The sequence below is a fragment of the Zootoca vivipara genome, chromosome 7, assembly GCF_965207765.1.
Source record: "Zootoca vivipara chromosome 7, rZooViv2.hap1.1, whole genome shotgun sequence".
NCBI classification, from domain to species: domain Eukaryota; kingdom Metazoa; phylum Chordata; class Lepidosauria; order Squamata; family Lacertidae; genus Zootoca; species Zootoca vivipara.
The window spans coordinates 22,582,993-22,603,415 of NC_142590.1; the positions used below are offsets into that span (position 1 = coordinate 22,582,993).

The window sequence follows — 20,423 nt, forward strand, 5'->3', positions numbered from 1 at the left end:
ATCCAGCTGTTCTGTTTCTGACTTGAGGATTACTTTCCGTTTGATAGCTCATCCATGAAACCTGGGCGTCCAAATACCAAGGTTGCATCACAGATACCAAATCCCCACTGGAGACCTTAAGAAGGCTTTTGACTGTTTAAACGGGAGAGAAAGGAAGTGGTTACTTGCAAAGAGACAACTAAATCGAGGAGTAGCATTGATTAATTGATTAAAGGTTGCAGCCTTTGTTTTTAATTGCTTTGATGTTCCTTTAGTCGGCTCAGGTTGGATGCTTGAGATAATATGTCTTTACAACTTATTTATTTCTTTATCAAATTTATATACCACCCTTCATGAAACGATCCCGGGGCAGTTCACAAGATGAAAACACAAGAGCACAAATAAATAGTCATAACAGAAGCAACAAAACAGTACACTCTTCCACAAACACATTTAAAAGACTGTAGAATATTAATCAGCCCAAGGCCTGGTTGAAGAGGGACATTTTTGCCTGGTGCCTAAAAATATATACTGAAGGCACCAGACAAACCTCTCTGGGGAGAGCATTGCACAACCTGATTTTGCACATTTTTTTTTGAAACAAACTCCGTCGACTTCATGAGACTTAATTCAAAGTAAGCGTGCACAGAGTTGCATCTCAGACTGAAGGAATGGATATCTCTTTCTGATCTTTACGGTCTTTCATTAATTCCTAAAAGCAACAGTGCTGGGACTGGTTTTGGAGGTAGATGCCATTTCCAAAATTAATTGCACCAGCATCATAGACAAACCTCTTCAATCAGTCAAAAGAGGCAGGTGCTTGCCTCAACTTGTCTCCTTTCAGGGATTGTGTCTTAGCACAAAGCTTTGGCGGTTATATATTTTGGCAGCCTGCCTAAGCTAACTTTTGATGGCCCTTGTTATTGATGGAAAAGTTTTCGGCGTTTACAGCTAAAACCAAAGGCCCCAAAGAGTAAAGTTGAGAGAGAGAAAGAAAGAGATTATCTAAAAGCAAGTTCTTGAATGGACACTACAATCAGTCAAGATTACAAGACGGTGAGAAATATCCTTCCAGGTTTATCAAAGGATATGCTTCCTGGCCTTTAGAGGAAAAGTGAAAGACCCATTTATTTTGTAGAGCATTTGACCAATAGTGCCAGATCAGGTTTGTTTGGGGGGTTAACCTTTTAAGGAGTTGTGAATCTAGTCTGCTCAGCTTTGAGCAGTTATTTCCCCCTGCCCAAAGCATATTTTTCTCTTTTGTTCCTGCTTTTTAATAATTTCATTATTTTAGACTTGCTCTGTTAGCTTCCAGTAATTAAAACCATAACACTACTTCAAGTGCAGAGAGAAACAGGATATAAATATTTTACATAATAATATCAGAACTTTTCTATTCCGGAAAAGGCAAATGAGGAAGGCTAATCATTTTGACTGAATCCCATTAGATCAAATCTGCAAACCTTTTAAGAACTATTCTCAATCGCTGTAAGATAGCTAGAGGATGAATCACAAAGCTTTTTCAAAAATAATAATAATCAAGCATTTTGCAAACTCGAATAAAAGCACAGATTCACATTATGTAAACTATATAAAGTACTGGATAAAGGCAACGCAGTGCAACAAGTCTGGGGGATATTTCCAGAGCAGGTTGTCTCGTTTCTACCCCTTTCTTTGAAACTAAGCGGAAAATTAGTCTTACCTCCCTCTGAAATCTTTGTGGTGAGCCAAATATTCACAACAGTAGTGTGCTTGAAGATTATTTTCAAAATTGCAAGAGAAGGTATACACAGATGCCTATGAATGAGCCTCCATTGATCAGAAGCCTCTGAATGACTGTAGTAGTTGTACAGCCATTCAGAGAAAGCATCTCTTGCAGTGTGGTTGCTTGCTTGCTCATCCCAGTGCCAGATTTACATATAAGCTAAACAAGCTATAGCTTAAGGCCCCGCTCTCTTGGGGGCCCCCCAAAAATTAAAGGGAAAAAACTGGATGTAACATATCCAAAATATAAGATAAAAAAGAAATAAAATAAAACCTACATACAGCAACAGTGTTTTGTGTTGTGTAGGCTCCTATTTGTTATGTGCAAATGACTTTAGATACCTATTAGGTCCATAAATTACAATATAGCATATATTCAACAACAAAAAAGAGTGACAATTTGTTATTGACAAAGGACAGCTGGACATATAATGGGCGCCATTACCTTCAGTAGCTTAGGGCCTCATCAAACTTAAATCCGGCCCTGGCTCATCCTCTAATAATAATAACTGTAGAGTTGGAAGGGACCCTGACAATCATCTAGTCCAGGGGTCAGCAAACTTTATCAGCAGGGAGCCGGTCCACTGTCCCTCAGACCTTGTGGGGGGCTGGATTTTTTTGGGGGGGGGATGAACAAATTCCTATGCCCCACAAATACCCCAGAGATGCATTTTACCATAAATAAAGGCACACATTCTACTCATGTAAAAACACCAGGCAGGCCCCACAAATAACCCAGAGATGCATTTTAAATAAAAGGACACATTCTACTCATGTAAAAACATGCTGATTCCTGGATAGAGAAGGTGATTGGGCTGGATCCAGCCCCCAGGCTTTACTTTGCCTACCCATGAGTACTGTAGTCCAACCCCCTACAATGCAGGAACAGGCAGCTGTCCCATATGCGGATTGAACCTGCAACCTTGGCATTACCAGCACCAGGCTCTAACCAACTGAGCTATCCAACATATTTTTCACTACAGTATTGCTATGAGAAACTGAACACTGACGAGGTGGGTGGGTGGTGTAAGAAAGAGCCACAGTGTGGAGAGAAGGGGGAAGGAATCTCTGAGCAGCCATTTAGAGGCTACAATCTCCTGTAGGACTATTTCTGCTGTTTGGATCCAGCAGCCTATACATGATGGCTCAGAATGATCCAGAGATACATTACAAAAATAAATAAAGAACGTGCACAGGTTCCATGTACAAAAAAAAAGCTGAAAAAATGCATAAATTGACAGATGGCCAAGGAACACTCAGAGTTTGGTTCCATATGAGTCACCTAAATATTTTGTTTCAACATTCTGGAAAGAATTGCCAGGCTGAGATGTACTCCATTTGCTAGGAGGGGGAAAGTGCATTTAGAAAACAGCTGATGCCTTTAAAGCGAGAAGCTGGGTTAGTGGGTTAAAAGTGACAGAAATGAGAACTGGCAGGTAAAATGTCCACCAATATTTTCTAGTTAGTATAAATTGCCAGAAACAAGCGAACGTGAAATTGTTGAGGAAAGTGTTTTGCTTTTGTCACAGTAAGGAATACAGGCTTTAATGTAAATTTCCTCAATGTTCAATGCTAGCTGTTAGGTTGCCGTTGCTGCTGTTGTTTTTTCACTTCCCCGGGTGCTTTCTGCAATTGTAGCAGAAATCATTCCAGTAAACACTCGTCCAGATTATTGCAAATAGAGATATATTTCTTCCTATTAGAACACGCAACATTTAACTGAAGCAACTGGTGTCTAGTTTGATAAAATGCATTGTAGACCTTTAAAAAGTTATGATTAAAAGTTGATTCTTTTTCACAAAATGGGTATATATTCATATTCTCTTTCTCTTGTCCCCCCCCCTCTCTCTCTCACACACACACACACTGAACTGGGGAACACAAGTCTAACAGCAGACTACAGAGCTATTTTTCCAGTGCAACTCTTTAAAACAAAAGAATTCATCATCTAGCCAAATGTAAATGTTTTCTTGGCCTCCAAAGGGATTTGAGGGAACATTTCCCTCTCTTTAAAGTAACCATGGGGAGGCTGATCAAATGGCCACACCCTCAAAAAGAGACAGTTATTACCTCTGCTAGAGAAAGAGAGAAAAAATCAAGGCACAAGGCAGATAGCATAGTATCTAAATTTTTATCCAGCGGGGCTAAAAGAAGCCTTGGGAGCGTTTTTGAACTGAAAAAATGGTGTGGCTTTTCCAAGTTCCATTGATCAGATCTTTATCAGAACTTCCCCTCCCCTCTCCTGCCTTGAAGGAAAAATATGTCAGGAGATCCAATAATTGCTTTGCATTCATTTAAATGCTTCTATGTTGTCGTTCACCACCCTGATGTTTTGAGAGAAGGAAGTATATAAAAACCTTTATAAAGAACGTACCTCTCTCATCATTAACACTGAGGCCTAATTTGAATAGTAGAGTGCCTGGCATCTGGTGGGCAATCTCATCCTTTATTTCCACATTGTGGCTGCAGACCAAATCACCCATCAGGAGAGTTATAAGATTCAGGTGAGGGTCAGATGCCTTGCTCTCTCTTCCATGTGACAGCCCATGAAATATTTGAAGACAGCTATCATATCTCCTCTCGATAACCTCTTTTCCAGGGTAAACATACCCAGCTCCTTCAACCGTTCCTCATAAAGCTTGGTTTCCGGACCCATTGAAAATCTCGGTTGTCCTCGTCTGATGTTTGCTTTCAGCTTGAATCCAAGGCTGTAACTATGGGAGAAACAACACCCTTTGGAGGTGTTAATGCTGTGAACCCTTCCATTGTAGGCTCAGGTTGTATATATGTGGAAATAAACCTTATATCCTAAAGCCACAACAGGCTCTGCTGTGCCTCATTTCCAAAAAGAAATATAAAGCCTGGGTAAGTGCCTGGAACCCCTCACCACTCTGAGATTAGGGTGGCATGCAACAATATTTTGTGGTGCTGTCGTACTTGGAGGGAAGTACTACCTTGCCTCTATATTTGTGTCTATTTCTGCTAACCTCTCTGGGAAACATTTTGTTTGAAAAATGGCCTCTAATTTAATACAATAAAATAATAAAATAGAAAATAGAATTGAATAGTATCCCAGCACATCATAAACCGTGATTATGCCAGAGTTAACAAACATCGTAACACTGATGTATCTGTCAGCTATTCAAGCTCCAGTCTTTTGAGTGCATAGCATTTCAGAAAGAAAAGCCAATGTTCACGGAAGCCATCCTTCTGATGGCGGGATTAGAGGTTTAAATCCTACAGTCGGATGCTTTGTTTATTCAGAGATGCTTCAGATAGCACAAATCGTGGCCTGAGCTATGCAGAGAAGATTAAACAAAAATGTCACTACTGGCACTCCAGAAATGCAAAGCCGGGTATCTCAGTTCACAGCCAATCACTTGGAAACAGGAACACACAAGCATTTAATGTGTGGGCCGTAGGTGTCTGATGCAAAAGGCTGGACCTCTGTCAGGAAAGCTAATATCCCAACGTGATATCCAGAATGAACTGTGTGAAAACAATAAAGGCATTATGCAACAGGGAGTCTGTAGCAATGGCCCAACTGCACAGAGACCCTCCAAAGGAATAACAACAACAATTTTATTTTTTTATGCCCCGCCCATCTGGCTGGGTTTCCCCAGCCACTTACAGCTTATATAAAAACACAGCATATATAAAGACCTTCCACTAGTCTCAGTGGTGGTTCCCCATTTGCAGATTGCCCTCCCTGATGAGATGCACCTGCCATTACTGAAATACAAGAGAAATTTATAAACATTTCTGGTTGCCCAGACATTTGATGGCTGAGACACACTTCCTGGAAACCATGACATAACTGTTTTTACCTGCTTTTAGAATTTTTTTTAAAGAAGTGTTTGCTTATTGATGTGTTTGCTACGTTCGGCTCCTTCAGGAGGAAGAGTGGGCTACAAGTTGAATTAATACTGTACTACTATGGGGTGGCATATGCAAAAAAGTGGAAAGAAAGAGAGGAGCCTGCGAAAGAAACATGATAGAATAAACCGATAGAATACACAGAACTTGTAACTATGACAGTGAAACTAAGAAATAAGGATGAGTCACAGATAAGAGTAGAAGTGTTTTTGAGAATATCGTAGAGGGTACAATATGCATAAGTGCATAAATAAAAACAAAAATAAAAACATGAATCAATACTATTATTAATAATGCAATAACCATGTAATAGCATTGGGGTATTGACTTGGCTTACTTATGGGGAAGCTTTGCAGGAAACCAGTCAAACTTGTGAGTGGTGCTTCTGCTCAGGCCATATAACACCAGTCCTGCTCAAACTGCTCCCAATATGCTACCCGCCATGGGACGTGGGTGGCGCTGTGGGTTAAACCACAGAGCCTAGGGCTTGCCTAGGGTGGTTCAAATCCCCGCGACAGGGTGAGCTCCCATTGCTTGGTCCCTGCTCCTGCCAACCTAGCAGTTCGAAAGCACATCAAAGTGCAAGTAGATAAATAGGTACCGCTCCGGCGGGAAGGTAAACGGCGTTCCCATGCGCTGCTCTGGTTCGCCAGAAGCGGCTTAGTCATTCTGGCCACATGACCTGGAAGCTGTACGCCGGCTCCCTCGGCCAATAAAGCGAGATGAGCACCACAATCCCAGAGTTGGTCACGACTGGACCTAATGGTCAGGGGTCCCTTTACCTTTACGCTACCAGCCCCAATTCAATGTTTTGTTGCTAACTTGTAGTCACAAGAACCGGAAGGAGCGACTCTTTGATTATCTGCCAGCCTGTATCTTGCCACCCTAGGCTCCTTCAAATAGTAGTAATAGTACTACTACTAGTAGTAATAGGACCCCTGGATGGTTACATCCAGCCAAAGGTGACTATGGGGTTGCAGCGCTCATCTTGCTTTCAGGCTGGAGCTGGCGTTTGTCCACTGGATCATGTCTAAACCACCTCTGGTGCAATGGGACACTGTGATGGAAGCCAGAGAGCACGGAAATGCCATTTACCTTCCCTGGCACCTATTCTCCAGTACCTATTTATTTATCTACCTGCACTGGCATGCTTTCAAACGCAGCGATTCGAACTGCTGACCTTCTGATCGGCAAGCCCAAGAGGCTCAGTGATTTAGACTACAGCGCCACCCGCGTCCCTACAACATTGTCAACCAATAATAATAATTTAATAATAATAATAATAGAGACCTGCTGAGAAGGCTCCCCTTACAATCCCATCGCCAACCATGGTGTGTGGGGTGTGCGGCACAGGGAAGAGTTGCTTCCTTTGTGGAACTCCCTTCTAGACTCAAGACTCTTAAGTGCAAGCGCCTGACAACCATCTGATTGCTGAGCGTTTGGGAAGTGGTTATGACATCAGATGATTGATGGGTGAATGGTCCTGCACACTTTATTATTAGTATTCTCTCATTATGTATTAAATTTGTATACTGCCCTAAACCTGCAGGTCTCAGGGGAGTTCACAAGATAAAATCACAAGATAAAATAACAAAATACATAATAAAAACAAAAACAACCTAATAAACCCCGTCCCCGTCCCCACTTGTCCTATTAGCTCATATGGGGTGGGCAGGGATCAGACCCATCAGAGCCCTGGCCTAAAGAAACAGTGTGAAGGCACATCTTTCGAATCAGGCTTACGGGGCAGAGTAAAACTGTTTTTAATTCTGTTTTCCCTGTAAAACTGTGTTTGTGTGTAGTGATTATGTATTGGTCCTGAAAAGCAACATATTATATACTGTACACACACACACACACACACACACACACACACACACACACACTGTATATCTTTTTCATTGTCTCCGGCTTCATTAATTAAAAGCTAAAATGAATAAAAGTTGCAGGTCGTTGCAGTTTTTATCCTACAAGGCATCAGACTGGTGTTTCCTAGGACATGCAGAGGAGGGAGGGGACCCAAAAGTTTGACAGAGCCATATAACCCCAAACGCCTTTGCTGTTCAGCTCCAGAGTCCCACTGCCAGCCCAAGAGCTTGGCACCCTCTCCCCCTCCTTCCCAATAATCTCTCCGCAAAGCTCGAGTGCTTTAACTGCCGCGTGACAGCCAGGCTTCACCTGTTGAATTACTGGCTGCTGCTCTGCCATCTCTCTCACTCTCTCTCTCTCTCTCACACAGAGCCAGAGAGGTGCTTGCGCAAAACCCTGAAACCCAGCCAGGCGCAATCCGAGTATAGCTGCCCCCGCCCATTTCCTCTCCCACCCTCCTTAAGGTGTAAGGCTGGGCACGCGTCGGGCACGGAGAATAGGGGCCGAGGCTGATCTCGGCTCGCGTTCCGCGTGGATCCCTTCCACGGGGACCCCTCGGGCTCCTTCCCGGCCGCCCCGCGCCCTCCTCCAGTCCTGCGCAGTGGCAGGAAAGGGCTGGAGAAGCGCTCCGGCGACCAATTGCGGCGCCGAGAGGAGGGGCGCCCGCAGGGATCGCGCCCGCCTCCCGGGCGGGGCGCGCACACCAGCCGGAGAGGGGAGGGATGGAGGCTGATCGCTGCGCGCCCGGCTCGCCGCCGATCGCCTCCTCCTGCCTCCCCCCTGGCGGCGAGCAGGCTGCCGCCCCTACCGAGCCGCCGACGTGGCCCCCGGACCCGGATCGCCCCGCGCCCGCGGAGCTGCTGGAGTTCGATGACGACGAGGACCTGGAAGTGTTCAGCAAGGTAGAGGGAAGGGGGATCCCTCTTTCCCCGGGGCTCCCGGGGAGCCTGCCAGCCCCCTTGGCTTCCCTGGGGGTGGGGTGGAGGCAAGCAGAGCCTTCCCCCGACGGGGCGCCCCCGCTCTCCTCCCCACCTCCAAGCGCAAGGCGCTCCTCCCTCCCCAGATCCCGCCGCCCTTTGCCCTGAAGTTGGCCGGCTGGGAAGAAAAAGTTCTTGTTCTCTTTATTTTTCCCGCACCCCCCCCCCAACTCGCCCAACAGGCTTGTGATGAGGGGACCGGGACAAGAAGGGCAAGCGACACCGCTCGTCCGGGCCCCTCTGTCCCCCCCCCCCTTGTCGGTGAAAGGCTGTGGAACTCCGAGAAGTTTTGCCAAGCGCTCCCCCGGTCCGCCCGCATCTGCAGGGAAGGTTAGCATCCCCGCCCTTGGCAGGAAGGCGAGAAAGGGGCGGGGAGACAGCGCCGCCCACGGAACCATGAGGCTCTTCTTCTCACGATCGTGAGTTCGAGCCCTACGTCGGGAGAAAGATTCCTGCCTCGCAGGGGGTTGGACTAGATGAGAATAGATCGTGGTCCCTTCCAACTCTACGATTCTAGGTTGGGTGTGCAGGTTCCCTCTTGGTGCAGGGCATCGCTGAGTCTGCTGTTGGCATGCAGGGTGACCTATGCCTTTGATTTTCCCAGCCCACAGGGATGAGGAATTGGTGTTCCCAGCATCAATGATTGGCCATGCTAGGTGTGGCTGAGGGTCATCGGAGATCAGAAGTATCAGGATGGCCATAGGAGATTCCCACCCCCCACCCCCGTTCCTGATGTGTGTGTGTGTGTGTGGGGGGTCTTTTTAATGCCACAGAACTCTGCAAATGAATTTGGACCCAAGCAAACTTCAGGCATCCTTTTCAGAACAAAATTTCATGTTGTCCTGATTACCCTTCCTAAGACTGCTCAGCCATTGCAGCCCATGGAATTGATGAGATGTCAAGTGTCCCTTTTCTGGCGTGTTCATGAATATTGGTGCTCATGATGGTTATCAGGGCAGTTGCATGCAACCCTGCTTCTGACACTTGTTTGCGCCTGCAAACATTTCAGGGCGGATATAGGCCACATTCACATCGTACCTTTAAAGCGCTATGGTACCACTTTCAACAGTCCCCCAAAGAATTCTGGGAAGTGTAGTTTGTTAAGGGTGCTGAGAGTTCTTAGAAGGCGCCTATTATCCTGCACCTCCAACTGCAATTTAGCTCTCAGTTTCTCTTCCCACAGAACTCTGGGAAGTGAAGCTCTGGGAACGTATTAGGGGCGTCATAACAGCCCTCTGCAAACTACACATCCCAGAATTCCCTGCAGGAAGCCATGATGGTTTAAAGTGGTTTAGCGCTTTAAATGTATGATGCGAATGTGGTTATAGTTTCATTTCCAATCAGTGAGTGCACATCCCATAACTTTTTATACCACAAATGTTCTGTTTTTATTTTTTATTTTCCCCTTGCTTTTGTTGTGCTATAGTGCAAGAATGCCCCACCAGATGGCAATGATGTGATAACACTGAGAAAGCATTCAGAACAACTAATAAAAGGAAATGGTGTGTGGATGACCCAATATAAATCCACCACCAATGTGCGCTATTGTTGTGTCAGTTACATGTTGCAAAAGGTGCCTGCAAACAACATAGGTCAGGAGGGACTTTATACTTGCCATGAGACAAGAGTGGGTTACTAATTTTCTCCTTGCTTTAATAATTGGTGCTGTTTATCATATGAATCAGGAGCATCATGTTGTTTCTCCATATCTGGTAGACATGAGAGGAGGGTGTGGAGACTCTGCAGTGTCCTTAATTTAGGCCATGAGTTCTTTCAAATAATCATACTTTGTAAATAATAATAATAACCTCGCCCATCTGACTGGGTTTCCCCAGCCACTCTGTGCGGCTTCCAGCATATATAAAAACATAATAAAACATCAAACATTAAAATGCTTCCCTATACAGGGCCGCCTTCAGATGTTTCCTAAATGTTATATAATTACTCATCTCCTTAAAATTTGATGCGAGAGTATTCCACAGGGTGGGTACCACTACTGAAGAGGCCCCCTCCCTGTTTCCCTGCAGCTTCTCGCAGTGTGGGAGCTGCCAGAAGGCCCTCGGAACTGGATCTCAGAGTCCAGGCTGAACTGTGGGGGGTGGAGACGCTCCTTCAGGTATACAGGGCCGAGGCCATTTAGGACTTCTGATAGCTCAGAAGTTGAATGTGGAACAAATGGGATTATTCCATTATTTTCTGGTGCAATTTATTCTAATGAAAGGGATTAGTAATTTACCCAAGAGACCATTGAGTGATCTTTATGAGTTTATTCCAGGATTTGAACCCACCTCTTCCTAATCCACATCCCACCACTCTCCATAGCTCCAAGTGCTGTAGCAGGGATCCACAAATCTTGCCTTTTGGTTCACTAATTTGTGGCCATAATTTGTGGCCACCACTGACTGCTTCTCTCTCCCAAGTCTGGTTTGCAGCCAGAAATATGGGGCACAGGAAGGATGCTCCATCGTGCTCTGGGCTTTGAACCAAGCAGACGCTATTACAAATCTCTTGTGCTGCTCCCACCTGCTTGATGGCTAAACACAACTTCACAAAGCACCCGCCTTCCCTCCTTCCTATAGCTTAAAAAGGTAAAGGACCCTTGATAGTTAAGTCCAGTCGCGAACGACTCTGGGGTTGCGGCGCTCATCTCGCTTGACTGGCCGAGGGAGCTGATGTTTGTCCCCAGACAGTTTTTCCGGGTCATGCGGCCAGCATGACTAAGCCGCTTCTGGCGAAACCAGAGCAGCACACGGAAACGCCATTTACCTTCCTGCCGGACTTTGCACTTTGATGTTCTTTTGAACTGCTAGGTTGGCAGGAGCAGGGACCGAGCAACGGGAGCTCACTCCGTCGCAGGGATTCGAACTGCCGGCCTTCTGATTGGCAAGCCCTAGGCTCAGTGGTTTAGGCCACAGTGCCACCTGCGTCCCTCCTATAGCTTACCGGTAGGAGAGGTTTTATTTCATGCACTGCCATTTGGAAGAGGAGGGGAGAGTCTTGGAGTGACTTCTGCCTGCTCCATTGACAATGGTGATGTAATACAGTGTTTCTCAACCTTTTTTGGGCCAAGGCACACTTGTTCCATGAAAAAAATCACGAGGCACACCACCATTAAAAAAGTTAAAAAATTTAACTCTGTGCCGCCCTATATTGACTATATAATTATGACTGTAAGAAACACTTGCCAATTGCTGTGTTGGTTGCAATCTCCTGTAATAAGGCTTCACAAGCCGCTGATTTCTCTGCCAGCACAATCCTTGGCTCAGCAAGTTTCAGGTGGCATAGCTGGTGGCATAGCTACCAGGTGGCATAGCTGCCAAGTTTTCCTTTTTCTCGCGAGGAAGCCTATTCAGCATAAGGGAAAATCCCTTTAAAAAAGGGATAACTTGGCAGCTATGGGTTGAGCTCATCCAGCCAGCTTCTTTAAGTTAGTCTAAATTTTAGACAAAATTTTAGACTCTAAAACCACCCTCCAGTCGTTTGCACTGAGCTTTGGGAAAGAGGAGGAGAAATATTGCCATAAAGATGTGTCCTGTAAAAATATCCATTGGAACCCGCGCGACCCCCCAGGAGCAACGGGCCTGCCCCTCCTCAGTCCAGGCCAGGCGCCTCACCTTCTGCAGGGCGCGCACGTGCTCCTCGCCGAAGAGGCCGCTCACTCCCTCGTAGACGCTGCTGGCTGCCCTCCGGGGGCTGTTCTGCTTGTCGGCCCGCGGCCTCGCGCCGACCAAGCCCCGGGCGCCGCCAGCAAGAGCAGCGAGAGCAAGACAAACAGCAGCAGCAGCACCCGCCGGCCGCCTCTCACGTCCGAGGCCGTGGTGGTGGCTGTTGAGAGCTGCGCTCGCCCCGCGTCGTGACCCGGCCGGCTTCCTTTCCGGCGGGTCAGTGGTGACTATTGGCGGCCGCCAGGCACGTGACAATGCAAATCGCCCTTCTCGTCGCCGCACGTCGCGGCACACCAGCCAGCGTCTCACTGTGCCGCGGAACAGCGGTTGAGAAACGCTGATTTAATAGACTCCCTGCTCCACAATAGGACTTGAGTGATGGGGGTCTCTAATGTTGCATGGAAAGGGAACTGTTGCATGTGGATCTGAAGAAGACTAAGCGAGGGACAGGCAACTCCCATCTCATGCGGGGGTTATGTTCTGAGCATCACACACACAGTGAAACTGCGTATATTTGAAACACCATTGGCAGATCCTGCAAACACCCTCTGGAAACCCTAGAAAAACCCCTTAAAAACCAGCAACACTTACCAGCTGGACATGAATATTGGCAACCGCTCCCTCCAAACCTCTTTGCTCAAACTCCAACTCTCCACAGGCCTCAACAATTGGTTGAAGGACTCCTGGGATTGCACTTGCAAAGGCTGGGGGGATTGCTAGGTGCTGTTTTTGCCCCCTTTTGCCCTTTCTGGGCTATTTTGCCATTTTAAAAGTCGCTTCTGAGTTCAGTGCAATGAGGCGGTCGCACATCAATTGACGTACATCAATTGGTCATTGCTTCTATTTCTGGGCCAAACACCACTTGATTAACAGGAGGGTGTATAAACGCCCTGCTAGCAAATGAGGAAGGACAAATGCAAATAGCATATAACCTCCCCACAAACAAATAAGAAGGAATGCACATTGAAGACTGGATACAAGCTAACCTCCATGTTAGATAGGTCTGGAGGAGATTCCCTGACTGAAATTCTGGAGAGTACGGTAGCTGCCAGTCCAAGTAGACAATACTGAACTTGATGGACCAGTGGCCTGACTGTGTTCCTTCCTAAGGGTTATAGCCTAAAGCTTTATGTTGTTGTTGTTGTTGTTGTTGTTGTTGTTGTTGTTGTTGTTGTTGTTGCTGCTTTAGTCAGTAAGTAAATTTGTATACCAGCTTTCATCCGCAGATCTCAGAAATTTGTATACTGCCCTTCATGTGCAGATCTCAAGATAGAATTACAACAAAGAACTTCAGAATACATAGTCAAAGTAAAAACAATAACAAACCAATTATCACTCCTCCCACAGCACATTTAAAGGAGCTTCATACATTCTAAAGTGCTAACCACCACTGTTAGATATTCTCAGGCAAAGAATTTACTTTTTAAGGACAGAGTTTGGTTTGAAAGGCTCATGGTGAGCACCGAATGCGGAACTGCAAATTCTTGCGGAAATGTGCGGCGGTAAATTAATCATGGCATATTTCATTGTGAAGAAATTAGTGACTAACAGTCGTTTTGTATTTCTTGAGTTTGTTAAATGGCAGCATCTGCATTTGAATCTCTTTCTCTGATCCAAACATCAGGAGCCCTGTCACTAGGGTCAAGTCAGGTCAAGTCTGTAACTATTTTATTATTATTTATATGTTAAACTATTTCTACCCTTCCTTTCCATTAAAAGAAGAAACCGAGCTGGCTTACAAATAGATTTAGGTACAGCTTCATAATATACAATTAAAAAAATATAAAGCCCCGAAACAAGTTTAAGATAAAACAGCAGACAGATATGAATCAAGTAAAGAAAACTGGAAATGTAGAATATTTCACAAATTGGCAGAAAAAATCTCGCAATGAGGGAACCTCCAGAAGGTCTTTGGAGCTGGACCTCAGTGTCCGGGCTAAAGGATGGGAGTGGAGACGCTCCTTCAAGTATACAGGGCTGAGGCCATTTAAGGTTTTAAAGGGGAACCTAGATGAGGCCAGAGTGTTCCTTTGTGTGGAAGAGCTGTGTGCGCAAAGTTCAAGGACAGAGTCCCTTTCAGTGTGCTCCAAACCTGTGGATGGCAGGCATGTGTGTATCGACCAGGCGCATTGGTATGTGTGGTGGGATTAGTTCACATTACCCACAACCCCCTTGCACAGTCGTGTGTGTGTGTGTGTGTGTGTGTGTGTGTGTGTGTGTTTGTGTAGGGTCGTATTAACCCTGGTTGTCCAGGTAATTGTCTGCGCTTCAGGGCAGAAGAATGGGAAATATTGAGAAAAGAGTGGAAGCTTATAAAGGCAAGCCTGTCAGTTGGGAAAGGAGCAAAAAAATAAAAATAAAAATAAAACCAACCCTAAAGAGCCATGTGGCAGAGGCAATTTGAAACCATGAGCAGAATATTTATGAACGATGGCTGTCCTGAAGCAGGAAGTTTGCAGAAGACCTCGAACCATTCTCATGGCCAAAATGAAAGCCAGTTGGGGCTTGAGTGAATTTGGCGATCAGAAGGTGGCACCTTGGAACACAAAAGAATTACGGTATGTTACTTCCATGATCAATCTGTAAGGTAAAACTGTTCCTAGCTACTGTAGTTCGCCGCTTACTGGTTCAAAACCAGCTGTTTGAAATGGCAAACATTCAACCCCTGCTGCCTTTCTACAAATTGAGCAGAAGAGCATTCACAGAGCAGCTGTAAGAGACGACACACATTTTTCATTCTTGAAAACCCGTGTTCACAGATCTGTTTATGACAGAAATTTATGGAGTGAAAAACCCAAATGTCAGCATCTTAGATTTGACTGCTAGATTTGCTCCTGAATAGAAGCCTAAAAGGCATTAATGAATCATTTATGAATCGTACACTTCTCCTAATGTTTAAAAATACATCCGGCTAATGCTGAAATAATATTTCTGCTTCTGCTCTGTGTACGGAATCCGCTTTGGGTGGCGATGGGGTAAACACTGGAAGGCAACAATTTAATACTTGAATATGCTGATTCCAAAGTCATCCTGAACAGGAGCAGATTCTGTCAAGTGAATTTGGGGGAAGTGGATGGGCTGAAATAGGTGTGTGTGTGTGTGTGTGAGTGAGTGAGTGAGAGAGAGAGAGAGAGAGAGCTTCATTTCCTCCTTAGTCATCCCTATGCCCACTACTGCAAATCACACACTTCCCCACACTTAGAACAAATTTGTGTGTTGCACGCAAGGAGTCCCAGATTGTGAGAGCCTCCATAGAAATTAATAGAAACCGTCTCCATTTAAGGAACCATTTGGCACCTAGCTTATATATCTGAGTTTCTAACAGTGACTATAATACCCATCATCCATTCTCTTCCAACTCTATGATTCTATGATTCTATCCTGCTTGGCAGGGGGTTGGACTGGATGGCCCTTGTGGTCTCTTCCAACTCTATGATTCTATGATTCTATGATCCTTGACTGTTGACCATGCTCACTGAGGCTGATGGGAGTCGCTAGCTGTCTTCACTAGGATTTTTAGCCATTCCTGTGTCAAAATACCATTTTCTGATATTGGTACAGTGTGGTATAGTGATATTGAAAGGGAAGCAGCCTTCTCATTGTTTCCTGGTCAGTATTTACTTTTTATTTTATTTTATTTTCATAAACCGGTTTTTACGAACATTAATAAAAGATTTCCTACGAAATCAATATTAATATGAAGGAAATTCCTCCGTTTCCATGCCCCCTCTATGTATTCATCTGCAAAGTTTGCTGCCTAACCAAAACATTATTTTTCTAGTGGATGAGTACCTGGAGGTAAATTGACTTCATATATCATTTTTCACAGCTTGCACAATGGAAATAAAACAGCTCCCTAAATGGTGAAAAATGAGAATCTTAAAACTGTCAAGTGTAATAATCCAGATTATTACTCAAAGCATAAACATAAAGCACATGTGATTTTAGCAACTACCTGGCTGTGTGGCCTAATGGTGCCCCTGGTGTTTAGAAAGCTTGGAAGGTGCCTTGGAAGATAAGGCCATCACCCTTTGTCATCATTCCTGATAGGCATTAGACGCCCCGGACTTTTATATTCTGTATAAAGAACTTTGACTAATATGTTTTAAAAGGTTACAAAACTGCTCTGCGGAGGGCTGCTTTTATGGTTAATCTGTGTCAGACATCTGCTTTGAAATCTAGCTGGCACCAGGGAACAACTTATGCCAATTTATCCCCTTTCTGCCTTTGGAGCCAGTGTGGCTCAGCAGCTAAGAGTATATATTATGAAATTTAAAGTTCCCAGTTTAAATTTCACCTCTGCCATAAACTCACTGTGCTATGTGGATTTAAGCAATTCTTCCAGACTTAGATCACCCATCTGCAGGATACGAGTATATGAAACGTATATAGTTAAAGGCAGTGCTGTTTTTCTAGAAAAAGAGGTGCTGGAACTTACCACGAATGCCTCCCTTGTTCATGGTAGCAATGGCACCCAGCTGGCAGGCACTGGAACTAAGTTCTGGCAAGTTCCGGCTGAAAAAAGCCCTGATTAAAGGCAGTAAGGAGTTTGATGGTGAAGTGCTCTAGGCATGCTTATCTGAGCCCCATTTTCCAGCACCCTTAAACTACAGTTCCCAGGATTCTTTGGAGGAAGCCATGTGCTCGAAAAGATGGTATCAATGTGCCCTTGGGCAGAAGGAAGTCATGAGGGTGGTTTAGAGATGATTTGTGGCACCGAAACTGCCAGAAGCGCTGCTGGTTTTGTGTCCATCAGGTTGGAAGGTAGATGAGCTGGAAGGGAAAGAAGCATGCCAGTTCCAGGGTTCGTTTTGGAAGCAGGTTGGGGGAACAGGAGGATGCAAAGCCACCCCAGCACTCAGAACTGTCCCTACATTTCCTCTCTTAACATTGGAGGGCTGATAGCAGAGGAGCAATGTGGGTGGTTCTTTCCATGTGTCTGGGATGGGCCTCCCTTTCCACCCACAGAGAGGGAGATCCACAATCCCCTATGGCCTTTGGAATGCCATCTCAGGATCATAGGACTGTGGCCAAAATGTGTTCTATCCATGTCCTGAATGGGGTAACTGTGCCCCTGAAGGACCAGCCTGGAAGTCATTTTGGACTCAGCTGTCCATGGAGGCACAGGTCAATTCTGTGCCCAGGGCAGCTGTCTACCAGCTCCATCTGGTACACAGGCTGAGACCCTACCTGCCCACTCTGTCTCACCAGAGTGGTGCATGCTCTAGAATCATAGAGTTGGAAGAGACCACAAGGGCCATCCAGTCCAACCCCCTGCCAAGCAGGAAACACCATCAAAGCATTCTTGACATATGGCCATCAAGCCTCTGCTTAAAGACCTCCAAAGAAGGAGACTCCACCACACTCCTTGGTAGCAAATTCCACTGCTGAACAGCTCTTACTGTCAGGAAGTTCTTCCTAATGTTTAGGTGGAATCTTCTTTCTTGTAGTTTGAATCCATTGCTCCGTGTCCGCTTCTCTGGAGCAGCAGAAAACAACCTTTCTCCCTCCTCCATATGACATCCTTTCATATATTTGAACATGGCTATCATATCACCCCTTAACCTTCTCTTCTCCAGGCTAAACATACCCAGCTCCCTAAGCCGTTCCTCATAAGACATTGTTTCCAAGCCTTTGACCATTTTGGTTGACCTCTTCTAGACACGTTCCAGCTTGTCAGTATCCTTCTTGAACTGTGGTGCCCAGAACTGGACACAGTATTCCAGGTGAGGTCTGACCAGAGCAGAATACAGTGGTACTATTACTTCCCTTGATCTAGATGTTATACTCCTATTGATGCAGCCCAGAATTGCATTGGCTTTTTTAGCTGCTGCATCACACTGTTGACTCATGTCAAGTTTGTGGTCTACCAGGACTCCTAGATCATTTTCACATATCCTGAAGGGCCTACATTGTCTCCCAGGACGTTTCTGAGCACAATTCAAAGTGTTGGTGCTGACCTTTAAAGCCCTAAACGGCCTTGGCCCAGTATACCTGAAGGAGCGTCTCCACCCCCATCATTCTGCCCGGACACTGAGGTCCAGTACCGAGGGCCTTTCTGGCGGTTCCCTCACTGCAAGAAGTCCCTCCCATCAGTTGTCAAGGAAATAAACAACTATCTGACTTTTAGAAGACATCTGAAGGCAACCCTGTTTAGGAAAGTTTTTAATGTTTGATGTTTCATCGTGTTTTTAATATTGTGTTGGAAGCCGCCCAGAGTGGCTGGGGAAACCCAGCCAGATGGGTGGGGTATAAATAATAAATTATTATTATTATTAGTGAAGCATCACTGAAGTTGAGCCAATAAAAACATTTAAGTTTCTGTTCCGTTACCGCCCCCCCCCCTTTGTGTGATAGCAGAAGACACATACATGCTGATGGGTTTGATAAACTGCTGCAAATTACTAGTGAAAGAGCAAATCACTTTTAAGTAAGGATTAAAATTAAGCAGATCTGCCTGAAGGCTTACAGTTTAAAGACACATTGCCAGGGGGGGGCAGGACAGAAAAATAAAGGGTGGGAAAAGAGACTGAAGGCCAGTAAGAAAATTCCAGGGTAAATAAATGATGATGATGATGGTGATATGTTATCTATTTGATTTAGATTCTACCTTATCTCCCAAAGGAGTCCAGGGCTAGCATATGGCATTATAAATACTGGAAGATAACTAAAAGTGTTGCAAAAATAAATAAAAAATGGTTTTAAACCCACTTTTGGTATAGATATCTAAATTTCCAAGCTGTGCCCCCATTGCTAAATATAAAGGGTTCTGTAAGGTTTAGGTTTTAGATGGGAAGCTTTGCTGTACAAGTGTCATGCGGCAGCAGACAAAGAAAGAAGAGACTATAGATCTAGATAAGGAAGACTACGGAAATACTTGAAAGTAAGCATAAGAAGCTTAGTGCAAAGTCGACAAGCTGGTGAATGGAGTAGTACAAAAGAGTAAGTGATCTGAATGATGAGAGGGAGATATCATGGTAGTGGGGAAAGTTAAGGCACAGCAGAGAGGTTTAAGTAGGAAGGCAGGCATCAAAACTTAAAATAATTGAGGGGTGAGCTGTGCTAAATGGGGCCAGAGGGCAAAGGTCAGACTCTGATGGGGGGCTGAGGGGATCCCAGGGGAGAGAATCCCAGCTGAGCATGGGGAGGGTTGGGGAGAGAGAGGTGTGGTCTTTTGGGGAATCTCTCCATCTGGGGTGCTGGTAGGAAAATCTCTGGAGGGGCTCCCAGGCTGCCTTGGCTTCTCCCACCTTCTCAGTGACTCTTAAAAGTCATCCTAGAGAAGGATCCCTAAAAAGCGGGAGTTTCAATTCCTCCTGGCCCCTGATCTTCCCTGGAAGCTAATTTCCACCCCCCTCACCATGACCAGCGCAAGCTGCTGCTGCTGCATTGGAGGTTGGAGGATCTGAACGCAGGACACTGCCTTATGTGGAGTCCAGCCATGGGTCCACCTGGGAATCTACAACTTGTTTTAGATTCTGAGCTCCTCAGGAAAGATGAGGCTGAATCCGAATGGAAGGAGGAAGGTGGGTGGTTGACCCAGTCAGGCTGTTAACTGTGCCCCTCCCCGCAACCTCTGAGGTTTCCCTTAGAGAGTTGGAGAGACTCTGGTGCCCAAGCCTGAGCTCACCTGCCTGCTTGAAAAAATATAAATACAGAGATGTTGGTTGTGCAGGAGAAATTGAAAGCAGGGAATGGAGAAGACGGCCAGAATTGTCAGGGGCCATTCGGAGTAACAAACGACATAAATGTCTGGATTGTGGAATGTGCTCCAGTCAGTGTGCACAACTAACTTCACATCAGCAAGGAGAAACCATCACACACAGGAGAAACCATTTAAATGTATGGAGCATGGAAAGAGTGAGAGTGGAACACCTAAGAAACATCAACAGACTCACACAGGGGAAACTATTTAGAATATGAATGGAAGGCAGAAAGGGTTTCAGTCAGGGCTGACTCCTTCACATCAGCGAAATTGCACATGGGATAAACCATTTAGATGGATCAAATATGCAGAGAGCTTCGGGGGGTCAGAACTTCCTGTACGTCTACAAACTCGTACAGAGACAAACGGGAAGAGAAGTGTTTTTTGCTTTGTTTTTTGTATTCCCCTTAAAGGTAAAGGTAAAGGGACCCCTGACCATTAGGTCCAGTCGTGACCGACTCTGGGGTTGCGCGCTCATCTCACATTATTGGCCGAGGGAGCCGGCGTATAGCTTCCAGGTCATGTGGCCAGCATGACTAAGCCGCTTCTGGCAAACCAGAGCAGCACATGGAAACGCCGTTTACCTTC

The 20,423-nt window shown here is 45.5% G+C and overlaps 1 protein-coding gene across 2 annotated transcripts in view; it reads left to right on the forward strand.

Moving 5' to 3' along the window:
* The first annotated feature begins 8,202 nt into the window (after positions 1-8,202).
* Positions 8,203-20,423, forward strand: part of SNX7 (sorting nexin 7) — a 42,230-nt gene continuing 30,009 nt past the window's right edge. For both annotated transcript variants that reach the window (XM_035122860.3, XM_088673795.1), the window contains exon 1: positions 8,203-8,390. In XM_035122860.3, coding sequence (XP_034978751.2) covers positions 8,211-8,390 — 180 coding nt within the window. In that variant the 5' untranslated portion in view covers positions 8,203-8,210. The remainder of the gene's footprint in view (positions 8,391-20,423) is intronic.